The sequence below is a fragment of the Scyliorhinus canicula genome, chromosome 13 (genome assembly GCF_902713615.1).
Source record: "Scyliorhinus canicula chromosome 13, sScyCan1.1, whole genome shotgun sequence".
NCBI lineage: Eukaryota > Metazoa > Chordata > Chondrichthyes > Carcharhiniformes > Scyliorhinidae > Scyliorhinus > Scyliorhinus canicula.
Genome location: NC_052158.1, coordinates 24,457,138 through 24,484,447, shown reverse-complemented (window position 1 = coordinate 24,484,447; position 27,310 = coordinate 24,457,138). Strand labels below are relative to the sequence as shown.

Genomic DNA, 27,310 nt, shown 5'->3' with positions numbered 1-27,310 from the left:
AGTTGGGGGGAAGGGAAAGTGAAAGCGACAGGGAGCAGGGAGTTAAATGGCAAGATACGCAGGAGGATAACATGTAGGCAGGTGGATTTAAGCTTGAGGCAGACTAGGAATGCAACAAAAAGGAAGGATAACTTTGGACATCTTAGGACTTCCAATATCTGTACTGATAAGAAAGTTAACATTAAGGCACTTTACCTGAATGCTCGTAGCATTTGTAACAAAGTAGATGAACTAATGGCACAGATCATCGTGAATGATTATGATGTGGTAGGCATCACAGAGACATGGCTGCAGGGGGTTCAGGACTGGCAGTTAAACATCCAAGGATATACAACCTATCGAAAAGACAGGGAGGTGGGCCGAGGGGGTGGGGTTGCCTTGTTAGTTAAGAACAAAATTAAATCTATGGCACTAAACGACATAGGGTCGGATGATGTGGAGTCTGTGTGGGTAGAATTGAGGAACCACAAAGGCAAAAAAACCATAATGGGAGTTATGTACAGACCGCCTAACAGTGGTCAGGACCAGGGGCGCAACATGTACCGGGAAATAGAAAAGGCATGTCAGAAAGGCAAGGTCACAGTGATCATTGGGGACTTCAATATGCAGGTGGATTGGGTAAATAACGTAGCCAGTGGATCCAAAGAAAAGGAATTCATGGAATGCTTACAAGATGGCTTTTTGGAACAGCTTGTCATGGAGCCCACAAGGGAGCAGGCTATTCTGGACCTAGTGCTATGTAATGAACCAGACTTTATTAAAGATCTTAAAGTAAGGGAACACTTAGGAAGCAGCGATCATAATATGGTTGAGTTCAGTCTGCAGTTTGAAAGAGAGATGGCAAAATCGGATGTAATGGTGTTACAGTTAAATAAAGGTAATTACGAGGGCATGAGAGAGGAACTGGTGAAAATCAACTGGAAGCAGACCCTAGCAGGGAAGACAGTAGAGCAAAAATGGCAGGAGTTTGTATGCATAATTGAGGACACTGTACAGAGGTTCATCCCCAAGAAAAGAAAGATTATCCAGGGAGGGATTAGACAGCCATGGCTGACAAAGGAGGTCAGGAAATGTATCAAACAAAAAGAGAGATCCTATAAAGTGGCCAAAAGCACCGGGAAATCAGAAGATTGGGAAGGCTACAAAAACAAACAGAGGTTAACAAAGAGACAAATAAGGAAGGAGAGGATCAAATATGAAGGCAGGCTAGCCAGTAATATAAGAAATGATAGTAAAAGTTTCTTTCAATACATAAGAAACAAACGTCAGGCCAAAGTAGACATTGGGCCAATTCAAACTGATTCTGGAAGGCTAGTGATGGGAGATGAGGAAATGGCTGGAGAACTTAATAAGTACTTTGCGTCTGTCTTCACAGTGGAAGACGTTAGTAATATCCCAAAAATTATAAAGGGTCAGGGGGCTGAGTTGAGTATGGTTGCCATTACAAAAGAGATGGTGCTAAAAAAGCTAAAAGGTCTTAAAATTGACAAATCTCCTGGCCCCGATGGGCTACATCCTAGAGTTCTGAGGGAGGTGGCTGAAGAAATAGCGGAAGCGTTGGTTGAGATCTTTCAAAAATCACTGGAGTCAGGGAAAGTCCCGGACGATTGGAAGATCGCTGTTGTAACCCCCTTGTTCAAGAAAGGATCAAGACAAAAGATGGAAAATTATAGGCCAATTAGCCTAACCTCGGTTGTTGGTAAAATTCTAGAATCGATCGTTAAGGATGAGATTTCTAATTTCTTGGAAGAGCAGGGTCGGATTAGAACAAGTCAACATGGATTTAGTAAGGGGAGGTCGTGCCTGACGAACCTGTTAGAATTCTTTGAGGAGGTGACAAGTAGGTTAGACCAGGGAAACCCAGTGGATGTGGTCTATCTGGATTTCCAAAAGGCCTTTGATAAGGTGCCACACAGGAGGCTGCTGAGTAAGGTGAGGGCCCATGGTGTTCGAGGTGAGCTACTGGCATGGGTTGAGGATTGGCTGTCTGACAGAAGGCAGAGAGTTGGGATAAAAGGTTCTTTTTCGGAATGGCAGCCGGTGACCAGCGGTGTCCCACAGGGTTCAGTGTTGGGGCCGCAGCTGTTCACCATATATATTAATGATCTGGATGAAGGGACTGGGGGCATTCTAGCGAAGTTTGCTGATGATACGAAGTTAGGTGGTCAGGCAGGTAGTGCTGAGGAAGTGGGGAGGCTGCAGAAGGATCTAGACAGTTTGGGAGAGTGGTGCAGGAAATGGCTGATGCATTTCAACGTGAGAAAATGTGAGGTCTTGCACTTTGGAAAAAAGAATCCAAGCATAGACTACTTTCTAAACGGTGAGAAAATTCATAATGCCAAAGTACAAAGGGATCTGGGAGTGCTAGTCGAGGATTCCCTAAAGGTAAACATGCAGGTTGAATCCGTGATTAAGAAAGCGAATGCTATGTTGTCATTTATCTCATGAGGGTTGGAATATAAAAGCAGCGATGTGCTACTGAGCCTTTATAAGGCTCTGGTTAGGCCCCATTTGGAGTACTGTGTCCAGTTTTGGGCCCCACATCTCAGGAAGGACATACTGGCACTGGAGCGTGTCCAGCGGAGATTCACACGGATGATCCCTGGAATGGCGGGTCTAGCATATGAGGAACGGCTGGCGTTCCTGGGATTGTATTCATTGGAGTTCAGAAGGTTAAGGGGAGATCTAATAGAAACTTACAAGATAATACATGGCTTAGAAAGGATGGACGCAAAGAAACTGTTTCCGTTAGGCGAGGAGTCGAGGACCCGTGGGCACAGCCTTAGAATTAGAGGGGGTAAATTCAAAACAGAAATGCGGAGACATTTCTTCAGCCAGAGAGTGGTGGGCCTGTGGAATTCATTGCCGCAGAGTGCAGTGGAGGCCGGGACGCTAAATGGCTTCAAGGCAGAGATAGATAAATTCTTGATGTCGCGAGGAATTAAGGGCTATGGGGAGAATGCTGGGAGGTGGAGTTGAAATGCCCATCAGCCATGATTGAATGGCGGAGTGGACTCGATGGGCCGAATGGCCTTACTTCCACTCCTATGTCTTATGGTCTTATGGTGTGCTAATGGCAAATTATAATTAATGCAGAGAAAACGTAGCTGACGACGTGATTGGGAAAGGATGTGCAAACTTGTGGACAAGTGACAAACTTGTGGTATCGATTAGTGAGGGAGTACGCAGTTTATGCTGTTGGGATGACCGGGGGACGGAAAATTAGCCTAACAGTGCTTCGAGACTGTATCACTGCAATGACGCAGTGCCACAGGATAGATCATATTCCCCAACCGCTCGGACAAGGGGAAAATGAATGTTTTGGTGTGGGTGTCAGGATGCCAGCGAATTGAAACCTGTTAGCAGCATCGATAGGGCAGATGATACAGTGAAAATGTCATATTGGGAACTTAGCTTTCAAAAACATTCTGTCAAAATGAGAATTAAAAACATTGAAGTAGATGCAGTAGCAATATCCTAAATGTATCAGGGGAAGTTTCGACCTGATTGAATCACTGAGTTAGAAAAAGAGGAATGGTGGCAATGGAAATCCGGAAGTCCTGGAGAGGGTACTTCTGGAATATCCAAGCAAGGATAGGAAGATACAAACTAAGAAATAGGGCACTCTCCGCCATTGACCTGTTCATTTGGGTTTCACATGAAGCAACAATCATACAGACGAAGAACCTGAACAACACTCCGGAGAAGAATGTTTCAGACAGTATGGGGGAAAAACTAATGATACAATTGGCTACATATTTGAGGGAATTAAATGATAGAGCCCGGAAGAAAAAACTTACGGTTTAGAAACAAATCAATATGTCAAATTATTACTGAATAATTGAAACCTCCGTTCAGACATCTCTAACTGGCCGTTAGCTGACGGATGATCTGTGGTCCCAATGGGGCGCGTGTTACGCTGTGGAGTTATTAAGGGTCTCGACAGAGAGCAGCGACTGATGAGGAACCCCCATATGTTAAATGACAATAGTTTAAGAATCTTGGCAAATTGATACCGCGAGGGGAAATTTGTAACCAATGGAGCAACTAATACAGCATTCGAGAGTATGACCGTTTTTACAGACGAAATATCCTGTAAGTTGTTCGGGACTGTTATGTATCGATTATATTGGGTTGTAACCCCAAAACGTTAACTGCATTAAATGTGCGAGTAGTTTTATTGCAAAGTTAAAAATAAAGACAAACGAAGAAACAAATAACGGCAAGTATACAATTTATGCTGTAAGGAAAATGATAACGGACGAAAGGGGTTTCAGGAAAACTGAGCTGTTGTCTCAAGTAAGCCAGGACTGGCAGATTACACGGTTCGGTACAATGTTCGACGTTAGAGTAAGGAATTCAGGAATAGATACAGGATCGGATGAAGCTCTTGCAATTAACAAAACAAGGCAATCATACGATAATACATGATATCATAATTTGTCATTCCAATGAGAAACGGAGAAACTTCCTAAAAAAAACTGTGAGGAATGAAATACCTTTTGGTCACTGATGGACTGAGTTGTGTGCTGTTTCTACGTGACATGAGGAAGCTCTTACGGTACTGCTACCCCAAGGTAGTCAGATGTCTTAGAGGTAGTGGACCACACGGACATAGCGATTGTATTACCTTCCTGAGTGGCGACAGTTATGATTCACCGTAATTGGAATTGAGGAACAAAGGGTGTACCGTGACTGGTCTGCGAGATGGATGCATTCACCATTGATTTCCGTGCACAGTTTACAAATCATGACATGTACAGACGAATAGATCATAGAATTTACAGTGCAGAAGGAGGCCATTCGGCCCATCGAGTCTGTACCGGCTCTTGGAAAGAGCACCCCACCCAAGCCCACACTTCCCCCATCCCCGTAACCCAATAACTCCACCCAACACTAAGGGCAATTTTGGACACTAAGGGACAATTTAGCACGGCCAATCCACCTAAACTGCACATCTTTGGACTGTGGGAGGAAATCGGAGCAGCCGGAGGAAACCCACGCACACACGGGGAGAATGTGCAGACCACACAGACAGTGACCCAAGCCGGGAATCGAACCTGGGACCCTGGAGCTGTGAAGCAGTTGTGCTATCCACAATGCTACCGTGCTGCCCACTAGAGAATGACAAGGATGATGGATAGTTGCTAGACTGTACAACTATAAGAAGGATATAAACCCTACAGCAGGATTCAGCTCAGAGTTAGCTCTCATAGCTCGGTCGTGGGGTTTTACCTGCTGCATGGATTGCTAATACTTGTTATTATAATTGTATACTGTATAATGATTGGGTGCCTTAATATGTGTTGTAAGCTGGCTATGGCTCGGATGATGCCGATAGACTCGGCCCATCACTACTCACCAAGATGACATCCCATTACTGGTGACCATCTCGCCAGAAGGAAGCTGGACGGAGAGCCAGTGGCTGTAAAAATGTGATGAGTTGTTTATGTACGGAATACCAGCTCAGTTAAGTTCTGATAACGGGCTCCATTTTATTGGACCCATTAACAACATAAGAACATAAGAACTAGGAGGAGGAGTAGGCCACCTGGCCGCTCGATCCTGCTCCGCCATTCAATTAGATCATGGCTGATCTTTTGTGGACTCAGCTCCACTTTCCGGCCCGAACACCATAACCCTTAATCACTTTATTCTTCAAAAAACTATCTATCTTTACCTTAAAAACATGTAATGAAGGAGCCTCAACTGCTTCACTGGGCAAGGAATTCCATAGATTCACAACAATTTGGGTGAAGAAGTTCCTCCTAAACTCAGTCCTAAATCTACTTCCCCTTATTTTGAGGCTATGTCCCCTAGTTCTGCTGTCACCCGCCAGTGGAAACAACCTGCCCGCATCAATCTTATCTATTTCCTTCATAATTTTAAATGTTTCTATAAGATCCCCCCTCATCCTTCTAAATTCCAACGAGTACAGTCCCAGTCTACTCAACCTCTCCTCATAATCCAACCCCTTTAGCTCTGGGATTAACCTAGTGAATCTCCTCTGCACACCCTCCAGCGCCAGTACGTCCTTTCTCAAGTAAGGAGACCAAAACTGAACACAATACTCCAGGTGTGGCCGCACTAACACCTTATACAATTGCAACATGACCTCCCTAGTCTTAAACCCCATACCTCTAGCAATGAAGGACAAAATTCCATTTGATATCTTAATCACCTGTTGCACTTGTAAACCAACCTTCTGTGACTCATGCACTAGCACACCCAATCTCTATGAACAGCGGCATGCTTTAATATTTTATCGTTTAAATAATAATCCCGTTTGCTGTTATTCCTACCAAAATGGATAACCTCACATTTGTCAACATTGTATTCCATCTGCCAGACCCTAGCTCATTCACTTAACCTATCCAAATCCCTCTGCAGACTTCTAGTATCCTCTGCACTTTTTGCTTTACCACTCATCTTAGTGTCATCTGCAAACTTGGACACATTGCCCTTGGTCCCCAACTCCAAATCATCTATGTAAATTGTGAACAACTGTGGGCCCAACACGGATCCCTGGGGGACACCACTAGCTACTGATCGCCAACCAGAGAAACACCCATTTATCCCAACTCTTTGCTTTCTATTAAATAACCAATCCTCTATCCATGCTACTACTTTACCCTTAATGCCATGCATCTTTATCTTATGCAGCAACCTTTTGTGTGGCACCTTGTCAAAGGCTTTCTGGAAATCCAAATATACCACATCCATCGGCTCCCCGTTATCTACTGCACTGGTAATGTCCTCAAACAATTCCACTAAATTAGTTAGGCATGACCTGCCCTTTACGAACCCATGCTGCGTCTGCCCAATGGGACAATTTATATCCAGATACCTCGCAATTTATTCCATGATGATAGATTCCAGCATCTTACCTACTACCGAAGTTAAGCTCACATGCCTAAAATTTCCTGCTTTCTGCCTACCTCATTTTTTAAACAGTGGCGTCACGTTTGCTAATTTCCAATCCACCGGGACCACCCCTGAGTCTAGTGAATTTCGGTAATTTATCACTAGTGCATCTGCAATTTCCCTAGCCATCTCTTTTAGCACTCTGGGATGCATTCCATCAGGGCCAGGAGACTTGTCTACCTTTAGCCCCATTAGCTTGCGCATCACTCCCTCCTTAGTGATAACAATCCTCTCAAGGTCCTCACCTGTCATAACCTCATTTCTATCATTCACTGGCATGTTATTTGTGTCTTCCACTGTGAAGACCGACCCAAAAAACCTGTTCAGTTCCTCAGCCATTTCCTCATTTCCCATTATTAAAACTCCCTTCTCATCCTCTAAAGGACCAATATTTACCTTAGCCACTCTTTTTTGTCTTATATGTTTGTAAAACCTTTTACTGTCTGTTTTTATATTCTGAGCAAGTTTACTCTCATACTCTTCTTTATAGCTTTTTTAGTAGCTTTCTGTTGCCCCCTAAAGATTTCCGTCCTTTAATCTCCCAGCAATCTTTGCCACTTTATATGCTTTTTCCTTCGATTTGATACTCTCCCTTATTTCCTTAGATATCCACGGTCGATTTTCCCTCTTTCTTCCGTCCTTCCTTTTTGTTGGTATAAACCTTTGCTGAGCACTGTGAAAAATCGCTTGGAATGTTCTCCACTGTTCCTCAACTGTTCCACCATAAAGTCTTAGCTCCCAGTCTACCTTAGCTAGTTCTTCTCTCATTCCCTTGTAATCTCCTTTGTTTAAACACAACACACTAGTATTTGATTTTACTTTCTCACCCTCCATCTGTATTTTAAATTCCACCATATTGTGATCGCTCCTTCCGAGAGGATCCCTAACTATGAGATCATGAATCCATCCTGTCTCATGACACAGGACAAGATCTAGGACCGCTTGTTCCCTCGTAGGTTCCATTACATACTGTTCTAGGAAACTACCGCGGATACATTCTATAAACTCCTCCTCAAGGTTGCCTTGACCGACCTGGTTAAACCAATCGACATGTCGATTAAAATCCCCCATGATAACTGCTGTACCATTTCTACATGCATCAGTTTGCAATGATTGCAGTGCCTTTCTTAGCCCCATTATTTCTTCCTGTATACCTGTCCCACAGCGTTGTTACTGTTAGGAGGCCTGTAAAACTACTTCTCCAATTGACTTCTTCCCTATGCTATTTCTTATCTCTCTATAACTGATTCGATCTACATCTTGCTCTTTAAAACTATTGTACTAATGTCACCCTTAATTAACAGAGCACCACTATGCTTTCCTAGATTCCTGTCCTTGCGCATGTAAGGTACACTTAAATATTCAGATCCCAGCATTTCGGCAATGGATATCAGGTCACACATACTTATTTCTATTTAGCTGACAATCCATCTATTCAGTTAAGAATACAATGCTTTGAGCCAGGGAAGTGGGATAGAAATTTTCGGAGATGGGAGGAGAAAGTAATCAGGACACTGAAAGATTTGTTTCTTGGGGGTCGTTTTGCAGGATTGAAGGAGCTGGGAGCGAGTATGGGCTGGAGCAGGGGGAAATATTTAGATACATGCAGGTTCGTGACTTTGCCAGAAAGGAGATACAGAGCTTCCCAGTAGAGCCGACCTCCACATTGCTGGAGGTGGTGCAGACAACAGGGGGACTGGAGAAGGGGGTAGTGTCGGCTGTTTACGGGGCTATTTTGGAGGAGGAAAAGGTGCTGCTAGAGGGATCAAGGCAAAGTGGGAGGAAGAGTTGGGGGAGGGTATGGAGGAGGGGTTCTGGTGTGAGGTGCTCCGGAGGGTGAACGCCTCCACCTCGTGTGCGAGGTTGGGGCTGATTCAGCTGAAGGTGGTATACAGAGCACACCTTACAAGGGCGAGGATGAGCCGGCTCTTTGAGGGGGTTGAAGATGTGTGTGAACGTAGCGGGGCGGGCCCTGCAAACCATGTTCATACGTTTTGGTCCTGTCCAAAACTGGAGGATTACTGGAAGAAGGCGTTTAGGGTAATCTTTAAAGTGGTGCACGTGAAACTGGACCCGGGCCCTCGGGTAGCCATATTCAGGGTGTCGAATTAGCCGGGGTTGGAAACAGGCGGGGAGACGATGTTATAGCCTTCGCCTCGTTGATCGCCCGAAGGCAGATCCTGTTAGGGTGGAGATCAACCTCTCCACCCTGTGCCCATGCGTGGCGGGGGGACCTACTGGAATTCTTGATGCTTGAAAAGGATGGATTTGAACTGAGGGGAAGGATGGAGTGTTATTCATGGGCGTTATTCATTATGCACTTTTGAGAATTTGATCACATCAAGCACTAGGGGAAGGAATGGGGGGGGGGGGGGGGGGGGCTGGGAGGGTTGGGGGCAGAGGGACTGTATGTGTTAATGATGATTATGGGTAATTCCTGATTCCTTTTTGTCTTTTGATTACGTTAACATGCGGGTCAATGTCTGGGATTTGGTGGGAGGATGGGATTATTGTTATTAATATGTGGATTGACATTACATTCGTTACTGATTATTGTTTATTTTTGGGTGTAAATTTGGGAGAAAATGTGAAAAGGGAGGAGAATAAAAAATATTTTAAAGAACAATGAAATGCTGACAGCAGCACGGTAGCGCAGTGGTTAGCACTACTGTCTCACAGCGCCGAGATCCCAGGTTCGATCACGGCTCTGGGTCCCTGTCCGTTTGAAGTTTGCACATTTTCCTCGTGTTTGCGTGGGTTTCGCCCCCAGAACCCAAAGATGTGCAAGGTAGGTGGATTGGCCATGCTAAATTGCCCCTTAATTGTAAAAAATTAAAGTATGCTATTGGCATTCCGATACAGAGTCTTTTGTTCTGTCTTTTCAATATTTTTCAAAATTTGGGCCTTTTCTGCTACCTTTGATATTCTTGATCCCAAATAGCTGTTGATGCTTCGCTGTTTAATTTATTGGAGACTGAGAGATTTCTTTTTGTGGAAGCTGAAGGGAATGTGATGATAGGGTGGGAAAGTGGAGCTGAGATAGCTCAGTCATGATATTGAGTGCTGGAGCAGGCTCGAGGAACTGTGTGGCCCACTCTTCTATTTTCTCTTGTTCTGTAGGGACCTTCATCAGTAAATTCAATCCCATCCTTGCCGTGCTGCACCTGTACATTTTTTAGCTGGACTCACTGTGTTGCAATTGTGTGGGAACCCTGGCTCACTTACTAATCTGGAATCTCCTTCTGTCCATCTGAAAATAATTATAACACCACCCTTGATTCCTTTGATATCCCTGAGGTTTGACACACCATCCAGGACAAAGGGGGCGACTTGATCGGCACCGCAATCTGCAAGCATTCACACCCTCCCCCACTGTTGTGCAATAGCAGCAGTGTGTACCATCTGCAAGATTCTCTGCAAGAACTCGCTAAGGTTCCTTCGACAGCACCTTCCAAACCCACGACCGCTACTATCTGGAAGGACAAGAGCAGCAAATACCTGGGAACCCCACCCCCGGAGTTTCCCCTCCAAGTCATTCACCATCCTGACTTGGAAATATATTTCCGTTCCTTCCCTATCGTTGGATCAAAATCCTAGAACTCCCTCCCTCACAGCACTATGGGTGTACCTACACTACATGAGCTTTAGCAGTTTAAAAAGGCAACTCACTCCCACTTTTCTAGGGTTTTTTCCCGAATTATTTTTCATCCGATGCAGCCTCACCCCCTCTGGGACATCTGTACCTTGTTTGTCAGTTTTGCTTTCACTGAGCACTGACCTTGCCTTCTCCATTTTGCTTTATGCCACTATCAGCACCTTGCATAGTCCTTCACTCTGCCATTAACATTTCCTCTGTCTTGTGCCCTACACATTTTTGCAATCACGCCTAGCTTCAATTAATGAGGAACTCTGCTACCAGTTGGGCATACCCCAGCTGTTCCACTGTGCGTACTGGTCACCGACGGCCGGCTTGGTTGTGAGACACAATCAGACCCTCAAACCCAAATTGGCCAAATTAACAGTGGACAGGGGGTTAACATGATTAAGATTGTTCCCCGTTGCCTTCTCCCAGCTACAGTTCACACCTGCGGGATAGGCCCGGCTCTCTCCTGCCGAGATCGTTTATGGAAGGCCCATTAGAACCCGCTGGAACCTGCCTGTTTCCAGACTGGTCCAGTTTCACCATTTGACTGAATAAAGGACAAACTATGTTCTAGGCCTCAATAAAGCCGTCAAGGAACTCAATAGCCAGTTTCGAGCGGCTCACTCGTCACCGTCCCCATCACATAGCTGGCTTGAAAAATGAAAAATAAAACATCAGTGCAGCCTGGTAGTTATGACATGGTTAAGAACTGGACTCGGAAAGGGTTGGAGCCACTGTAAAAGGAGCCCTTCCAAGTTCTCCTTACCACCCCACTGCATTTAAAGTGGAGGGAAAGAGTGATTGGGTCTACCTCTGACAAATCAAGTTCTTTACCCGTCAGTCTGGCCTCAATAAAACTCGAGAGGGATTTGTAGGTATAGTATTATTCATTTTTAAACAACTTGCAAAACTGACCCGCTCTATAGAGATTCAGAACTCATGCAGTCTTCTGAAGCTCCAGATCCGAGTGAGATCGGAGACAAAGAGAACTCTACACATATCATGCAAATGGCATCAAGTTTCACATACAAAATTCCCGTAGGTTATCATGTACACCTCCTGACCTGGCCATATATCCTGATTGGCTCACTTCGCATTCCGCAACCCTTGGCCTCTTGTTACCCAGTATATTTTTCATCACCCTGCACGAGGCTCCCGTCCCCCCCCCCCTCCCCTCCTAACCATGCTTTGTTGAATCCCTTTTTTCTTTGCCTGTGAGCTCGCCAGCGACAGACTGGCTCAGATCTACATTATTCTAACTAATAATCCTATTTTATATCACATTTCTTTGTTCAATTCCTCACCTCCACCACTGCAAAATGGTCGGTCAATAACCTGTCTCCTTTCCCCAGCGCTGTTTTACAGGTGTGGAGCATGACGGATTGGATACGGGCCGCCTGTGCTGTCCTCGGCTTCGCCTCACTTGGAACACCATCTATACATGACCAAACTACAAGGACATTTCACTTATGCAGAGGTGACGTTCTCCGCTGCCCCGCTGTACGAGGGCATAATATCGACTCATGGAAGGTTAACAAGCAACTGGACAATGAAGGACTCATGAAACAATTATATTGGTCCCGGCGATGGGAAGGAAACATTTCTTGTTGTTGGAGTAAATGTACATTTGATTTTAGATGGTATAAGACTGGTGCATTAAGGTAAAATCAGACCTGCGGAGGGCGTCAGACATGGTTATAGGGGAGAGAGGAGGAATAGCAAGAGGAGGGAACGAGTAGGAAGGGAGGCACGACGAGAACGCAGGTTAACCAGAACGAGGGAAAATTGGGCAGCATGAATCTCTTCTACCAAATCTACCACTGCATGTATGGCCAGGGACGGGTTGGCTGCTACCCGAACCCCGCATCGGTGTCAAGGTTATATTCCGTCTCACCAACTCCCCAAACTCCCCAAAACGGTGGTTTACTGTCAACGTTCCGAACCACCATCCGAGCAAGTTACTCTTCCTTACGATCCGGGTTCGGCCCCACCAGCTATTTGCCTTCCCCTTCTCGGAATAACTCACATTCACAGTATTTACAGTACCCCTCACAGCTTCAACGGCGAAGGGCGTATATACCTCGCCACTTCACTCCCAATAGAGATTCCCGGTGTACGAGAATTGTTTCAGCAGTGAGGGGTACGGTTGTTTGCTGGTAGAGATGAAAATGAATATAACATGTCTGTTCTCCACTTGTACTGATCGGAAGTGTCACACAGCCCTGACATCAGGTCAATGCACCTGTTGCAACACTAGCTGTGTCACATTGACTGCGGGCCTTCAGCTCCTTTGTAGCTGGGCGAATGTCTCTCATATCACTGTTGGCAATAGGGTTCTCCGCATTGCGAGGACGCCCGAATGGCATTCCAAAGCTTGATAAACTGGGCTATTGGGGATCCCTGCTCAAACGATATAATAATTGTGATGCTAGCCTGTATACGGATCAAGGATACTACTTCCCTTTTAATGGTTCAGTGACCAATCCTTTGTCACCTCCATTTCCCCGGCAAATCGCTATCGGAACTCTAGTCCCTACCACAGTCCCCTGCCTCTCTGTGTGAGGGCAGTCTCAGCAGAATCCTGCGAGAGGGGAATCCTGAGCATAGCTAGGCATTGCACCAAAAGGTTATCATGAAATGATAAAAGGAGGGAAAGAGGAATTGAACAAACGAATGTAATACAAAATGGGTAATTGCTGGGACGAGAATGCTGAGTGAACGGGGCCCCACAAGGGCTGAATAATGCGAAATAAGCCCAGGGCCCAGGAATGTGAAATGAGCCAAACAGGATATATGGCCAGCTCAAGAAGTGTATCGGGATAGCCTATGGGATTTTGCATTCATACTGTTGTATTATTTGTCGTATGTATGTGAAATTTCATGCAACTTGAATGTATCTGTACAGGAACGTTTTGTCCCTTTGTCCACACTGGCTGTTGATGAATCAGAAGACTGGTTGCGTCCTGCTCTACCAATAGAGTGAGTCACAACAGCGAGCTGGTTAAAATAAACAATAATTGAGACCTGCAGATCCGTGTCAATTTTTTTTGAGACCAGACTGACAGCAAATGAATCAGGGTTGTCAGTGATATTCTAAGCGCCCCTTACTAAAGCGAGTATGAGCCACATTTCCGATAGTCGAGGTAGGTTGCGAGCACATCTTGAGGGGGCCTGCACACCATACACATGTTCTGGCCATGTACCAAGCAGATGGGGATCTGCAGGTTCTTTACTGACATCATGTCACGACCTTGAATGTGGGATTGGAACCCAGGCCGGTAACGGTGATTTATGAGGTATCTGATGTGTATCATTGCGGATTAGGCCAGAGATTGTTGTCATGGCCTTTGGTTTGATTGGTTGAATAGAACCGAATCCTGTCGAGTGTAGATTCGCGGCACTGCCCATTGCTTTGGCGTGGCAAGGGGACTGGATAATGTTTTTGCATTGGTAGAAGGTCAATATCACCGTCAGTGTGTCGATTGAGGGGTTCTATCAAAGCGGGCGGCCTTTAATATTGTATTTCTGAGAAATGACATTGTTATCTGTTAGGCGGGTGTTGGGGGTTATGATAGGGGGAACGCTTTTCGCCTTTCCTGAGGTTAGTTTGATGTTTTTGGAGGGCATGGTTAGCGTGGAGTTGTTGTTGCATTTTGTAAAAAGTATTTGTTTACATATTCAGTAACGTTTGTATAAAATGTTAGAAATGATGGTCAAAGTCATTTCAAAAGCTTATTATTCTGCAAAATTCAACAAACGCAGATTGCATTGATTTATTTAAATACCAGAACATAACTTCTACCTTGCAATAAATTTGCTGCTGACAAAATAAACTAACTCCAACATTGAAATAAATACAGTGATGATAAAAAATTATCAAAAGTGGAGATTTTGTATTAAAGCACGGAAATCGAATTTGTTCTGATTGTTCCAATGACATTGCTCCAATGACTATATCTCTAAATTTACGATAGCATTTCCAACCTTTTTATAGTGTTAAATCAATTTAATTTCCAAATGGGCATAATATAAATAATTATAAACGAATCATGAAACTGTCTTTGGAAAGCTTTATCGATCTTCTTGATAGTCAGTAATTTAATCAACACAATGAGTGGAATATTAAAGGTATAATCGGAGCAAATTTAACGATACAAACATTTTAATGCAGATCAAATTTAGCATGGTAAAATATGTTTCTCGTGTCATGTGAGAGTGCCTTTAAGAAATGTATGTTTAATCAATGTTCCTTTAAGAAAATGAGCAGCTCATATTACAGAAGTGATGTCAGAGGGTGGGGGTAGCTGAGTTGAGCTCACTTGTGCTTTTTGGGAGTTTTAGTTTCAATTTGATAGAGCAGCTGAAAAGTGCCTGGCTGGTTTACTGTGAGCTGTTTTGAAGAAAATAGCTTGGGTGTCTGCTTTTGCAGTTAGCGTGATCTGCCGTGATATCTGCCATGAACCATTATCTCTGAATCATTTGGGTGATGTAAACTCATAATAGTGATGTCTTTAACCTGATGTGTTTATGTTTGAAGGTGTTAAGTATTTTTGAGTTTGAAGGAACATTTTGAGGGATTATTTAGTGATGTATTATTTTCGAGGTTATCTTAGAAGTAAGGGGTTCTACATGATCCAATGTTTATTGAAAAAGGTTAAGTTGAATTCATGTAATAAACATTGTTTTGTGTTTAAAAACCCACGTGTCCATGATTGTCACACCACACATGGGTAACAAGCCTAGTGCTTCAAAAGCAATAATCCATTAAAGGGAGAGTTTTGTTGAAATCCATGATACATTTTGGGGTTCTGAAACGGCTCTCCCATAACACTCGTCATTACTGGAATGTTGCATGTCCGTACAAATTTCACTCAGTGGAAAGGTAATTTGAAGTTGTAGACGTGTCTCATGAATATACTATCTTTCTCAACGCAGCCATTACATGGTGTGTGTCATTTCGTGCTGCAAAATGCGTGAATGTTGTTCTGCTGGCGAGAGTGAGGCCTCCAAACCTCAAGCCGACACACAAGCACATATTCGATCGCAATTTGAGCGTAGATATTTCTTAGCAGATATTATTGTAACATAAAGTTCTCTCGTGAACTAGTGGATACATTTAGCAGCAAAGGATCGAGGTGAAAGTACCTGATTTGGCTCATCTGGCAATCCTGCCCTTATCGTTTTATGTCTATCAGCGTCATTGAAAAAAGGAAGTTTTTGCTAATGGCAGAAATCATTCACAATTTCCCAGAATTGGTACATGGAGTTCAGTTCTGGAATCCAAAAAATGTAGTGGGAAATTACTTCTGCCTTAAAATGGTATCGAGACACCAAATTCCTGCATCCAATTGTCCATGTCTGTCAGTCAGCGTCTAATTCAATGTTAGAGCGCTACCACTATGTGATATGTATTCTTCATCTGGATTAAAGAGTTGCGTCCTCATGAAATTAACATAAATAAGACCGACCTTTCCGTCCTGGACAACACTGAATTTAGAGTAAAACAGTATTATGTTTACTTAGATCAAATATGTTTTTAAAGTTTTATTTTGCCTGCATTAGTTTTATCCATCTGTACGTCACAGCATGACTAATAGAATGTACCTTTGAAATGGTCATGAAAGAACAAAAAGCCTTGAGATGGTGAGCATCCTGTTCACATTCCAGATTGCAATGACACAACTAAGCACAGGTAATGATTTCTGACCATGTTAAATTGAACGGGCATATTTATGCATGTTTAAATAGAAATTGTGGAATGGTTACTGGAAATGCCAACGCATATGTCAGTGCAATCTCATGATTATCTCCCGTCTGCAATGGCAGAATGATGCTTTAATTTTTGAGCGTTATCTCGTCTTTCAAGCAATATTAGCTACGTGTTTGAATAGAACGAGTTAAAAACGGAAAATACCGGAAGAAACTTGGTCAAACGGGTAAAGTCTGTGGACTTTCATCACTCCAATGACGGCACCTCTTATCTTACGATAGCAGTTCCAGCATTTTCTATCGTCTTAAATTAATTACATTTCGCGCGTATGATGGTATTTTGAATTCCACCACAATGAGATGTGTCTTCAAATGATAGATTCTGAAAGCAGGATTCATGTCTTTGATTTTCCAATATTCACTGGGAAGGGTGAGTTGACGAGCTAATAAAATTGCCAAACATGATAGTGATACTTTATATGGTGGATGCCGAGGATCAATTTCTTCTCATCAATGAATTACAATTTTAATACAATTTTAAATGGTGGTTAACATCTCTGTTTTCGGCATGTTTAAATGCCGTGATTTAGTTAGACAGATAATAGTCAAAAACTCATCGTTTCCTGGATTTGCCACCTTGTTTCAGCTGCACCCGCTCTTGTATCTAAATCCCTCCACCACCGGCAAACTGTGGCATTCATGTGTACCATCTGCATGATGCATTGCAAGAACGTTGTACTTTGCATTGGTGGTTCAGTGGTTGAATTCTCGCCTGCCACGCGGGAGGCCCGGGTTCGATTCCTGGCCAATGCATCGCACATCTTTGGGCAGCATGGTAGCATTGTGGGTAGCGCAATTGCTTCACAGCTCCAGGATTGCAGGTTCGATTCCGGCTTGGGTCACTGTCTGTGTGGAGTCTGCACATCCTCCCCGTGTGTGCGTGGGTTTCCGCCGGGTGCTCTGGTTTCCTCCCACAGTCCAAATATGTGCAGGTTAGGTGGATTTGCCATGATAAATTGCCCTTAGTGTCCAAAATTGCCCTTAATGTTGGGTGGGGTTATGGGGAGAGGGTGGAGGTGTTAACTTTGGGTGCTCTTTCCAAGAACCGGTGCAGACTCGATGGGCCGAATGGCCTCCTTCTGCACTGTAAATTCTATAAACTCTCCAAGGTTCCTTGGACAGAATCATCGAAACCCAGAGCAACTGCCATCTTGACAGACAAGAGCGAACTAAGGTTCCTAGAGGGTCTCGATGTAAGGACTCACCACTACGGCTTGTAAACATATCACCAATCCTTCACTGTCGCAAAGTCAAAATCCTCGAACTCCATACTTACAGTACGATGGGTATACCTGCATCTCCCGTACTGCAGCAGTTCAAGAATACAAGGCCCCTCCGCCTTCTGAACTACAACTAGGGATAAGCAATGATTTGTTGCCAAACCAGAAATGTTCGTATCCGTAAATAAATGAAATGAATTAAGATTTCACGATTACTTCTGGGTAAATTATTCAATTGTCTATACTTGACGAACGGGTTGCTTTCAGACCAAAAGTATCTTCACACGGGCAGAAGAATGACAAGTGGATGTAGGCCATCCAAGCCCGCCAGACTGTTCCAAAATTGCAATGCGATAATGGCTGATTGGCTTGTGTCGAATTCCACAATTAAAATTTCTTTCGATAACGTTTGGTTAGCTTGATGACAAAAACTTAGTTAACTCGTCCTTAAATATATTCAATATGCATACTCCAACTTCCTTTTGAGGTACAATTTTTGAATGTCGCTCAACTCAGTAAGGGAAGCACGTCTCCTAATTTTTCCCGTGAACAACTAATTGTAGAACAAACCGTAGTTCTGGATTCATCCTTCAACTACCATATTCTCAAGACCAGTCAGGATCTTTCAGCCGTAAGACTCAGTCCAGCCCTCACTTGGGCCAGCATGGTAGCACAAGTAAATAGCGCTGTGACTTCACAGAGCCAGGGTCCCAGGTTAGATTCCCCCCATGCTCACTGCCTGTGCGGAGTTTGCACGTTCTCCCCGTGTCTGTGTGCCTTTCCTCCGGGTGCTGTGGTTTCTTCGAACAGTCCAAAGACATGACGGAGAGATGGATTGGCCATGATAAATTGTCCTTAGTGATCAAAAAAGGTTAAGATGGGTTATTGCGTTACGGGGATAGGTGGAATTGAGGGCTTAAATGGGTCAGTGGGGAATCGAAGGGCGTAATGGCCTCCTTCTGCACTGTATGTTCTCTGTTCTATGTTTAAAACTATAGTCGGTAGTCGGCATTCCCGTATATCTAACCTATCGTGATCACCCTGTGGTCAGCACACCTTCTTCACAGCTCCAGTGTCCCAGGTTCGATTCCCGACTTAGGTCACTGTCTGTGCAGAGTCTGCGCATTCTCCCCTTGTCTGCGTGGGTTTCTTCCGGGTGCTCCGGTTTCTTCCCACATTCCAAAGATATGCAGGTAGGACGGCTGTCAATGCTAAATTGGCCTTAGTGTCCAAAAAGAGGTGAGGTGTGGTTACGGGGATAGAGTGGAGGTGTCGGGATAGGGTCTCAGATAATGGCTCTTTCCAATGGCCACTACAGACTTGATTGGCCGAATAGCCTTGTTCTGCACTGTAAATTATATGATTCTATGATTCCAGTTCGTTGCCATTGCCGATCTGAAACGCCATCACGCATATATATCCCTCGTTAACTAAAGGTATAAAATTGCACACATTTTTTCAACTTTGTCTCATCCGTGTCCTTTAGAAAGTTATGCGAACATCGGTAATTTCATGTTTAATTAACTTTGGAATGAAATATAGTATTCCATTCGTCTTCTTGATTTATTCCGATTGCTGCACACTGACGTTTTGTGACTCATTCACGGGAAAATCTCGATGTAACTGCAGAGTGAATCATTCCTGATTCACTTTCGATTCATGTTATGCTGAATATTTTTATATTTGCTGAAAAAAGAATAGCTTTGCATGAGATTAACAGGAAAAAACAGGACCGATAAAAATAAACGGTCTCCACTGGTTGCACATTCTAGAAATTTTTGGTGCAGTCTAAATATCAATGCCAGACCATTTATTTGAGATGCAACTAAGCACTTCGACACACAAAATGTGGTAGAGGTACGCAATGCCTTTCAAAATGGCAATTGATCTAGATCAATTTTGAATTTTAAGTCCAAGACAGATACTTTTTGCGAAGCAAATGTATTAAGAGATATAAACAGGTACGATCGCATTGAATGGTGTAGTATGATTGCGGATCTCAATGGCGTACTCCTATTTTCCTATCATATTGAAGCATTTCATACATTCTACATGTTCTGCCAGGTGTTGCTTTCATTGGATCTGTTTATATCCGTTTCCAAACTCCTTACCTCTGTTTTACTACGTGCACGCATACCTTACTTGGTTCGCATGCAAATGCAACCACGTTCCCTTCCCTTCCTCATCCGTGTCTTTGTTGTAAATTGTGAAAAGATGACGCTTCAGCATTGGCACCTGCAGGAATCTATTTTAGCACACCTTGCCAAGTCAGACAACAAATTATTCATGCACGTTCGGTATTCTGCCAGCCACGTAAATCATTTCCAGGTTAGTTTATTACTCTGCACGCCTTGACTTACTAGCTTACAGAATAAGCTTTGTATAACATTTTATAAAATGCCTTTTGGAAACAGACGTACAGTGCATTTGTTAAATCGTTATTAGTTTCACAGCACTTACTGTTTCATCAAATAATATTAATGACATATTTTCACTTTCACATAGCCCGGCTCTTGTCGGGAACCTCGTGTTTGGTTTTTAGTGGCAACTATAACCAATTGAATAATGCAGGTTCTGAAAGGCAGACTCCATGCTCAGTTTAGTTTCCTTCCTTTTGCCTCCCTCCTTCTTGACTACAGGAGTAACATTTGCTACTTTTCATCTTATGCTACATTTTGCATAATCTGCGTATCTGGGGAAAATGAATGAATCGATTCCCCCAATACGAATCTCTTTGATGACCATGGGCTGAAGTTTACCGAGACCGAATATTTGTCAGCGATCATTTCCACCAGTTTTGTCAGTGCCGCTGACTGTATTTGTCCAGATTCCTCTTGTCCCATGTTTCGCATGTCTCACTGGAATGTTGTATACCCTCTATCATTTGTTTTGATTTCAATCGCAATTTCCTGATTTTTACCATTAATTCCACATTCTCACTCTCAAGGACCAAAACTTAACTTACCTCCGACTTTCTTGTTTAAATGCCTTTGGAATATCGGGCTTTCTTCTTTGCTACATGCATTAACTGTTTTCACACAAGTACTTTGTGGTTGAAAATAAACTAAACCAAGATATATTTGTCCACTTGCTTGTTACACAAAAAACCTTGTGTGATGCACACATGATTGCCTATAAGCTATCCCAATTCTACCACTGCTGTCGATGAGCAAAACAACCTGCATATTGTTTAGCACACTAGGCTAAATCGCTGGCAGACCAAGCAGGCCAGCAGCACGGTTCGATTCCAGTAACAGCCTCCCCGGACAGGCGCCGGAAGATGGTGAATAGGGGCTTTTCACAGTAACTTCATTGACGTCTACTCGTGACAAAAAGCGATTTACATTTCATTTCGTATTGCCTCGGTTCCAATATTGCCCCTTCATACACTATTTAGAAAAATGAAGAACTGAAAGTTATTTTCTCTGCACTGAGTAGGCACATGGGCTACTTTAGGGGCTGGTTTAGCTCACTGGGCTAAATCGCTGACTTTTAAAGCAGACCAAGCAGGCCAGCAGCACGGTTCGATTCCCGTACCTGCCTCCCAGGACAGGCGCCGGAATGTGGCGACTAGGGGCTTTTCACAGTAACTTCATTAAAGCCTACTCGTGACAATAAGCGATTTTCTTTTCATTTCATTATGGACGGCTGGTTAAATATCAGCCGATGTGTAGAGTTGGAGATGCCGGCGTTGGATTGGGGTGGGCACAGTAATAAGTCTGACAACACCAGGTTAATAACCAACAGGTTTGTTTCGAATCCTTATGTTTCGGTACGCAACTGTTTCCTCGGCTGAATTCACCTGAGGAAGCTGCGCTCTGAAAGCTAGTGATTCGAAACATACCTGTTGGACTTTAACCTGGTGTTGTGAGACTTTTTACGATAGTCAGAGGAGAAGAAAGTGGATTGATCACCAAACATTTCATGTAATATTTAAAAGACGTGTCCATCCATTGAAAAAAAATAAGTGTTCTGATATTACTCAATTCATTAATGGTCAAAAGTTGTACTTTGTCCAATGTATAAATTTCAGTATATGTTATTGAATGGTAAATAACGCTTTCTACAAATCTATGGAACCGCCTTCGTCAACCTATATTGAATTTCAATTCCAAAGCTAGAAACAGCATTTAATTTCAGTAAACTTCCTCGCCTTCCGACCTGAGTAATTTACTCATCAGCGGGTGTACTCGGTCGCCAAGCAGTGCTTTGTTTATTGCATGCAACCAAAATCTCGTCCATGATGTTTAGATTTAAAAGAATGTTGAATAGTTCCAGGCAGAGATGGTACAAATAATTTATTCTTACCTGGAGCAGCGATTGTTGGGATTAAATCTGAAAACAATGTTAAAATGCATGTAAATTATCTGATGTTTGGCGACAGACATAGACGATATGACAGGATCATTTAATTCGAAACTTAGAGACCCGCATAAACACGGGGCAAAATAAAAACTCTACACTGATAGTGACCCAGGGCCTCCTTGGCGACGCCACAATGCCGTCCCGAAAAATACTTTATCAAGGAAAGGATCCGAGAGCAGGCAAGTACCACCACCTGGCAGACAAAAAATGAATTGTCAAGCCTAATATTTGCAACACATAGATACTCCATACCACGCAACAGAAGAATTATCTAACAGATACCAATTATCGCACAACCAAAGGATCAAAGTTAAGCTTGATAGTCCTCTGAATGGTTGCTGAGCAATTAAACAATTAATGATTAAAGAACTAACAATTTAAAAAATTGCAATCTTGGAGGAGGAAATGCATAAATATCACGCCATTAACAATAATATATTCATCATTTTAATCTCCATTAATAATGTTGGGAAGTCCAATACTTCAGTGTAAAAGTGACCTTATATTTATGCCACCACCCGGATTCCGCAGCATGACGACTGCCGATGTTCAGCTAATCTGATTTAATCGGAAATAAGTAGAGGCTCGTCGCACCCCATCTAGGCACGTAACGCCGCCCTACTCGTCTATCCTCGTAATCCTGCCTTACCTGCTCAGCTTTGGACTCCGATCAGGAATTTAGCATGGCCAATTGACCTAACCAGCAGACCTGCACAAACTTATTAGACGATCTGATCGTTGGAGGGAGCCGAATCACCTGGAGGAAACCCGCGCAGACGCGGTGAAATGTGCTGACTCCACACAGCCACTCAAAACCGAATAGAATCAAGGTCTCTGGAGCAGAGATAAAGAACTGAGCACTGTGCCCAGATGCCAACTCATTGCTTCACACATTAAGGACTACAAGGACCAGTCAGCTCCTGAGGTCATTTGCAATTTATAACAAATATGGAACACAGAGCTGAACTCAAGAAGCAGAGGTCAATGTGACTCTTCTTGACATTAGTTGAGCCGCCGACTGGTGGTAGCACCAAGGAAATCAAGAAGAACCGAACGTTATTGGGAATTAGCTGAAAACTCACCGCTCCTTTGTGTCACCCATGGCAACATGGCAATCAGTTGAATTATTGTGTTTCAATCACCCCATCCTCAAGACAACATGGGAAACAAGTATTCAGGGCGTCTTTTTAGGAACAGCAATCTCCAACTGCTTAAGCAATGACCAACTGCCAGTTATGGTGCCAACAGATCAAATCTGCGCACATTGTATTCAGCACAGGATGAACGATTGTGCATAATTGATGGAAACAGCTTGGAGGACGGCATTATAACATACACTGCAGCAGACACCTTGAACAGAAACGAAAATAATCACATTAAGGACAAACGTTAACACAGCTCAAGTCCTGCCTGTAAATTGGTACGTGCAATGTACGCCTTTTACTTTCATGGTCCAGCATCTCTTTAACGGATTGAAGTGAGCGACAGTTAAATTATCTCAGTCTCTATGACAGAGAAGCAATATTCTTTGATCGAGGGTGTTTTATATCTGTATTCAAAGAGCTATTTTGGTCTTCAATCCTTCCCAACTTAAACATTTGAATTCCATACTTAACTCTTCTAATGGACATTATTGTGACAAGATAATGCGTTTATATGGACTATAAAGTTCCACCATATAATGATATAATCATTAAGCTACGTAATAATTCATTTCTTCCAACGATAATATATTGAATGTCACCAGTCTGTAGAGATCCTTCAGGTTTGAAGTCGCTTCCTATTTTGTCCCATTTTAACGCAGACCTGGTGGCATAGTGGCAATACAACTTGAGTAGTCGTCCTGAACATCAGCTTACTTTCATATCCCACTACTGCAGCTATATAATTTAAATCAAATGATTAGTTTGAAAGCTACTCTCAATGATGATGACCACGAATCCACAACCGGTTCTTGAAAGAAAAACCGTGTTGTACACAAATCATGTTGAGGGATCGACATCTGTCCTTACTATGTGTTTGACTCCATACCCACATCAACTGCCGTTTCAAATGGCCTAGCCAGCGATTCAGTTCAAGAAGAAAATGATAGCTTGCCTCTGCATTGTTTCCCATCCAGTATTATATCAGATAGTTCATGTGGGGTTTTGTCTCTCTAACGAGGTGGACGATTCAAGGATGCCATTTAAATTGGAAGTCCCTCTTGTCTTTTTGTTTCTAATTGCGAATTTACGACGATTTCATGGTTTTATTTAGTTAAATGTTTATTATTACACTGTTTTATTTTTCTTCTTGTGGTTTGGTAGTTTGATGATCGTTCTGGGGTGGAGTGCAGTTAGAAGCATTTTCTGTGTTTACAGCAACCAGGGACCTTGTTGTTTGGCATAACCTAATGGAACAGCTCGCCTTGATTTCTTTTCCATTCGATTTGCTGACTCGTTGATGAAGAATTCCAATATGTTCGACCAAATTAGACGGTCAGGGTGGTACAGGGCTCACGATCATATTCATCACATGGAATGTTCACTGTTTTGAATGGTCAAGTAAAATGTTTGAATGTGTGGCGATCTCAAAAGCCTTAACTCTGACTTTACATTTCTTCAAGAAAATAAGGTACGCGTCAAACAGCATGTCCGATTGCATAAAACTTGGATTGGAGCGGTGTTTGCCTCCAACTTTAGAAGCATAGAAACATGCAAACACAGATAATTGGAGTGTTGGAGGCCATTCTGCCCTTCGAGCTTGTTCCGCCATTCGTTCTGATTTTGGGTGGTCATCGAACTCAATAGCTGAATCCTGTTTTCGCCTCATAACTTTAAGCCCTTCACCTCAAGTGGTATATCTCACTGCTTTTTGAAAACGTGCAATATTTTGGCCTCAACTGCTTCCCATGGGAATGAATTCCACAGGCTGACCATTCTTTGGATGAAGAAATTTCTTCTCATAGAAGATAGAACATACAGTGCAGAATGAGGACATTCGGCCCATCAAGTCTGCACCGACCCACTTAAGCCATCACTTCCACCCTAGTCCCGTAACCCAAGAACCCCTCCTAACATTTTTTGGTCATTAATCGCAATTTAGCGTGGCCAATCCACCTAACGTGCACGTCTTTGGACAATGGGAGGGAACCGGAGCACCCGGAGGAAACCCACGCAGACATGGGGAGAATGTGCAGACCCCGCACAGACAGTGACCCAGCAGGGAATCGAACCTGGGGCCCTGGCGCTGTGAAATCACAGTGTTAAACACTTCTGCTACTGTGCTCCCTAGTATGTCCTAAATCGTCTACCTCGTATCCGCAGTTCTCAGCAAGAGACTATTTTGCTGAACTAAAGAAACAATACTGACCCTGAAATGTAATCCCAGACACTGGATGACGTTCTACAAAAGCTACTGGTACTTTCGGAAATCCTGGAGTTTGCTGTACACCCAAGTTCTCAACTGGGATGGATAGATAGATAGAGAAATACAGCACAGAACAGGCCCTTCGGCCCACGATGTTGTGCCGAAATTTTTTCCCAGGTTAATCATAGAATTTTGGACACTAAGGGCAATTTAGTATGACCAATCCACCTAACCTGCACATCTTTGGACTGTGGGAGGAAACCGGAGTACTAGGAGGAAACCCACGCACACACGGGGAGGATGTGCAGACTCCACACAGGCAGTGCCCCAAGTCGAAATCGAACTTGGTACCCTGGAGCTGTGAAGCAATTGTGCTAGCCACAATGCTACCGTGCTGCCCTTAAGAAGAAATTAATCTACACTTCATTATTCTACCATAATCCATGTACTTTTCCAATAGCCGCTTGAAGGTCCCTAACGATTCCGTCTCAACTACTTCCACACGCAGTGCATTCCATGCCCCCACTACTCTCTGCGTAAAGAACCTACCTCTAACATCCCCCCTATATCTTCCACCATTTACCTTAAATTTATGTCCTCTTGTAATGGTTTGTTCCACCAGGGGAAAACATCAAGTCGCCCCTCATCCTTCTCCGTTCTAATGAGAAAAGGCCGAGCACCCTCAACCTTTCCTCGAAAGACCTACTCTCCATTCCAGGCAACATCCTGGTAAATCTCCTTTGCACCTTTTCCAAAGCTTCCAGATCCTACCTAAAATGAGGTGACCAGAACTGCATAGAGTACTCCAAATATGGCCTGACGAATGTTTTGTACAGCTGCATCATCACCTCACGGCTCTTAACTTCAATCAATCTGCTAATGAACGCTAGCACACCATAGGCCTTCTTCACAGCTCAATCCACTTGACAGGCAACTTTGAAAGGTCTATGAACATAGCCCCCAAGATCTCTCTTCTCCTCTACATTGACAAGAACCCTACCGTTAACCCTAAATTCTGCATTCATATTTGTCCTTCCAAAATGGACAACCTCACACTTGTCAGGGTTAAACTCCATCTGCCACTTCTCAGCCCAGCTCTGCATCCTATCTTGTCTCTTTGAAGCCGACAACAGCCCTCCTCACTACCCACAACTCCACTAATCTTCGTATCATCTGCAAATTTACTGACCCACCCTTCAACTCCCTCATCCACGTCGTTAATGAAAATCATGAAAATGAAAATCACAAACAGCAGAGGACCCAGAACTGATCCCTGCGGTACGCCACTGGTAACTGGGCTCCAGGCTGAATATTTGCCATCCATCATCACTCTCTGTCTTCTATCGGTTACCCAGTTCGTTATCCGATTGGCCAAATTTCCCACTATCCCATGCCTCCTTGCTTTCTGCATAACCCTACCATGGGGAACCTTATCAAATGCCTTACTATAATCCATGTACACTACATCCACTGCTTTACCTTCATCCACTTGCTTGGTCACCTCCTCAAATAAGTCAATAGGACCGGTAAGGCCAGACCTACCCCTCACAAATTCGTGCTGACTATCCCTAATCAAGCATGTATTTCCATCCCTCAGTACCCTTTCCATTCTTTGCCGACCACCGAAGACTAACTGGCCTGTTGTTCCCAGTGTTACCCCATTCCCTTTTTTGAACAGGGACACGACAGTCGCCACTCTCCAATCCTCTGGTACCACCGCTGTTGACAACGAGGACGAAAAGATCATTGCCAATGGCTCTGCAATTTAATTTATTGCTTCCCATAGAATCCTTGGCTATATCCCGTCAGGCCCGAGGGACTTATCTATCCTCAAGTTTTTCAAAACGCCCAACACATCTTCCTTCCTAACCAGTATCTCCTCGAGCTTACCAGTCTGTTTAACACTGTCCTCTCCAACAATATGGCCCCTCTCGTTTGTAAATACTGAAGATAAATACTTGTTCAAGACCTCTCCTATCTCTTCAGACGCAATACAAAATTTCCCGCTACTGTCCTTGATCGGACCGACCCTAGCTCTTGT

The 27,310-nt window shown here is 43.5% G+C and overlaps 1 protein-coding gene and 1 non-coding gene across 2 annotated transcripts in view; one reads left to right on the top strand and one right to left on the bottom strand.

Annotated features, from left to right (window-relative positions):
- Nucleotides 1–27,310, bottom strand: part of LOC119976528 — a 291,544-nt gene that overhangs the window by 21,240 nt on the left and 242,994 nt on the right. Inside the window, exon 24 of the mRNA XM_038817080.1 lies at nt 21,865–21,891. Coding sequence (XP_038673008.1) covers nt 21,865–21,891 — 27 coding nt within the window. The remainder of the gene's footprint in view (nt 1–21,864; nt 21,892–27,310) is intronic.
- Nucleotides 17,019–17,089, top strand: trnag-gcc. Its single transcript has one exon. It is a non-coding gene; the product is annotated as a tRNA-Gly (tRNA).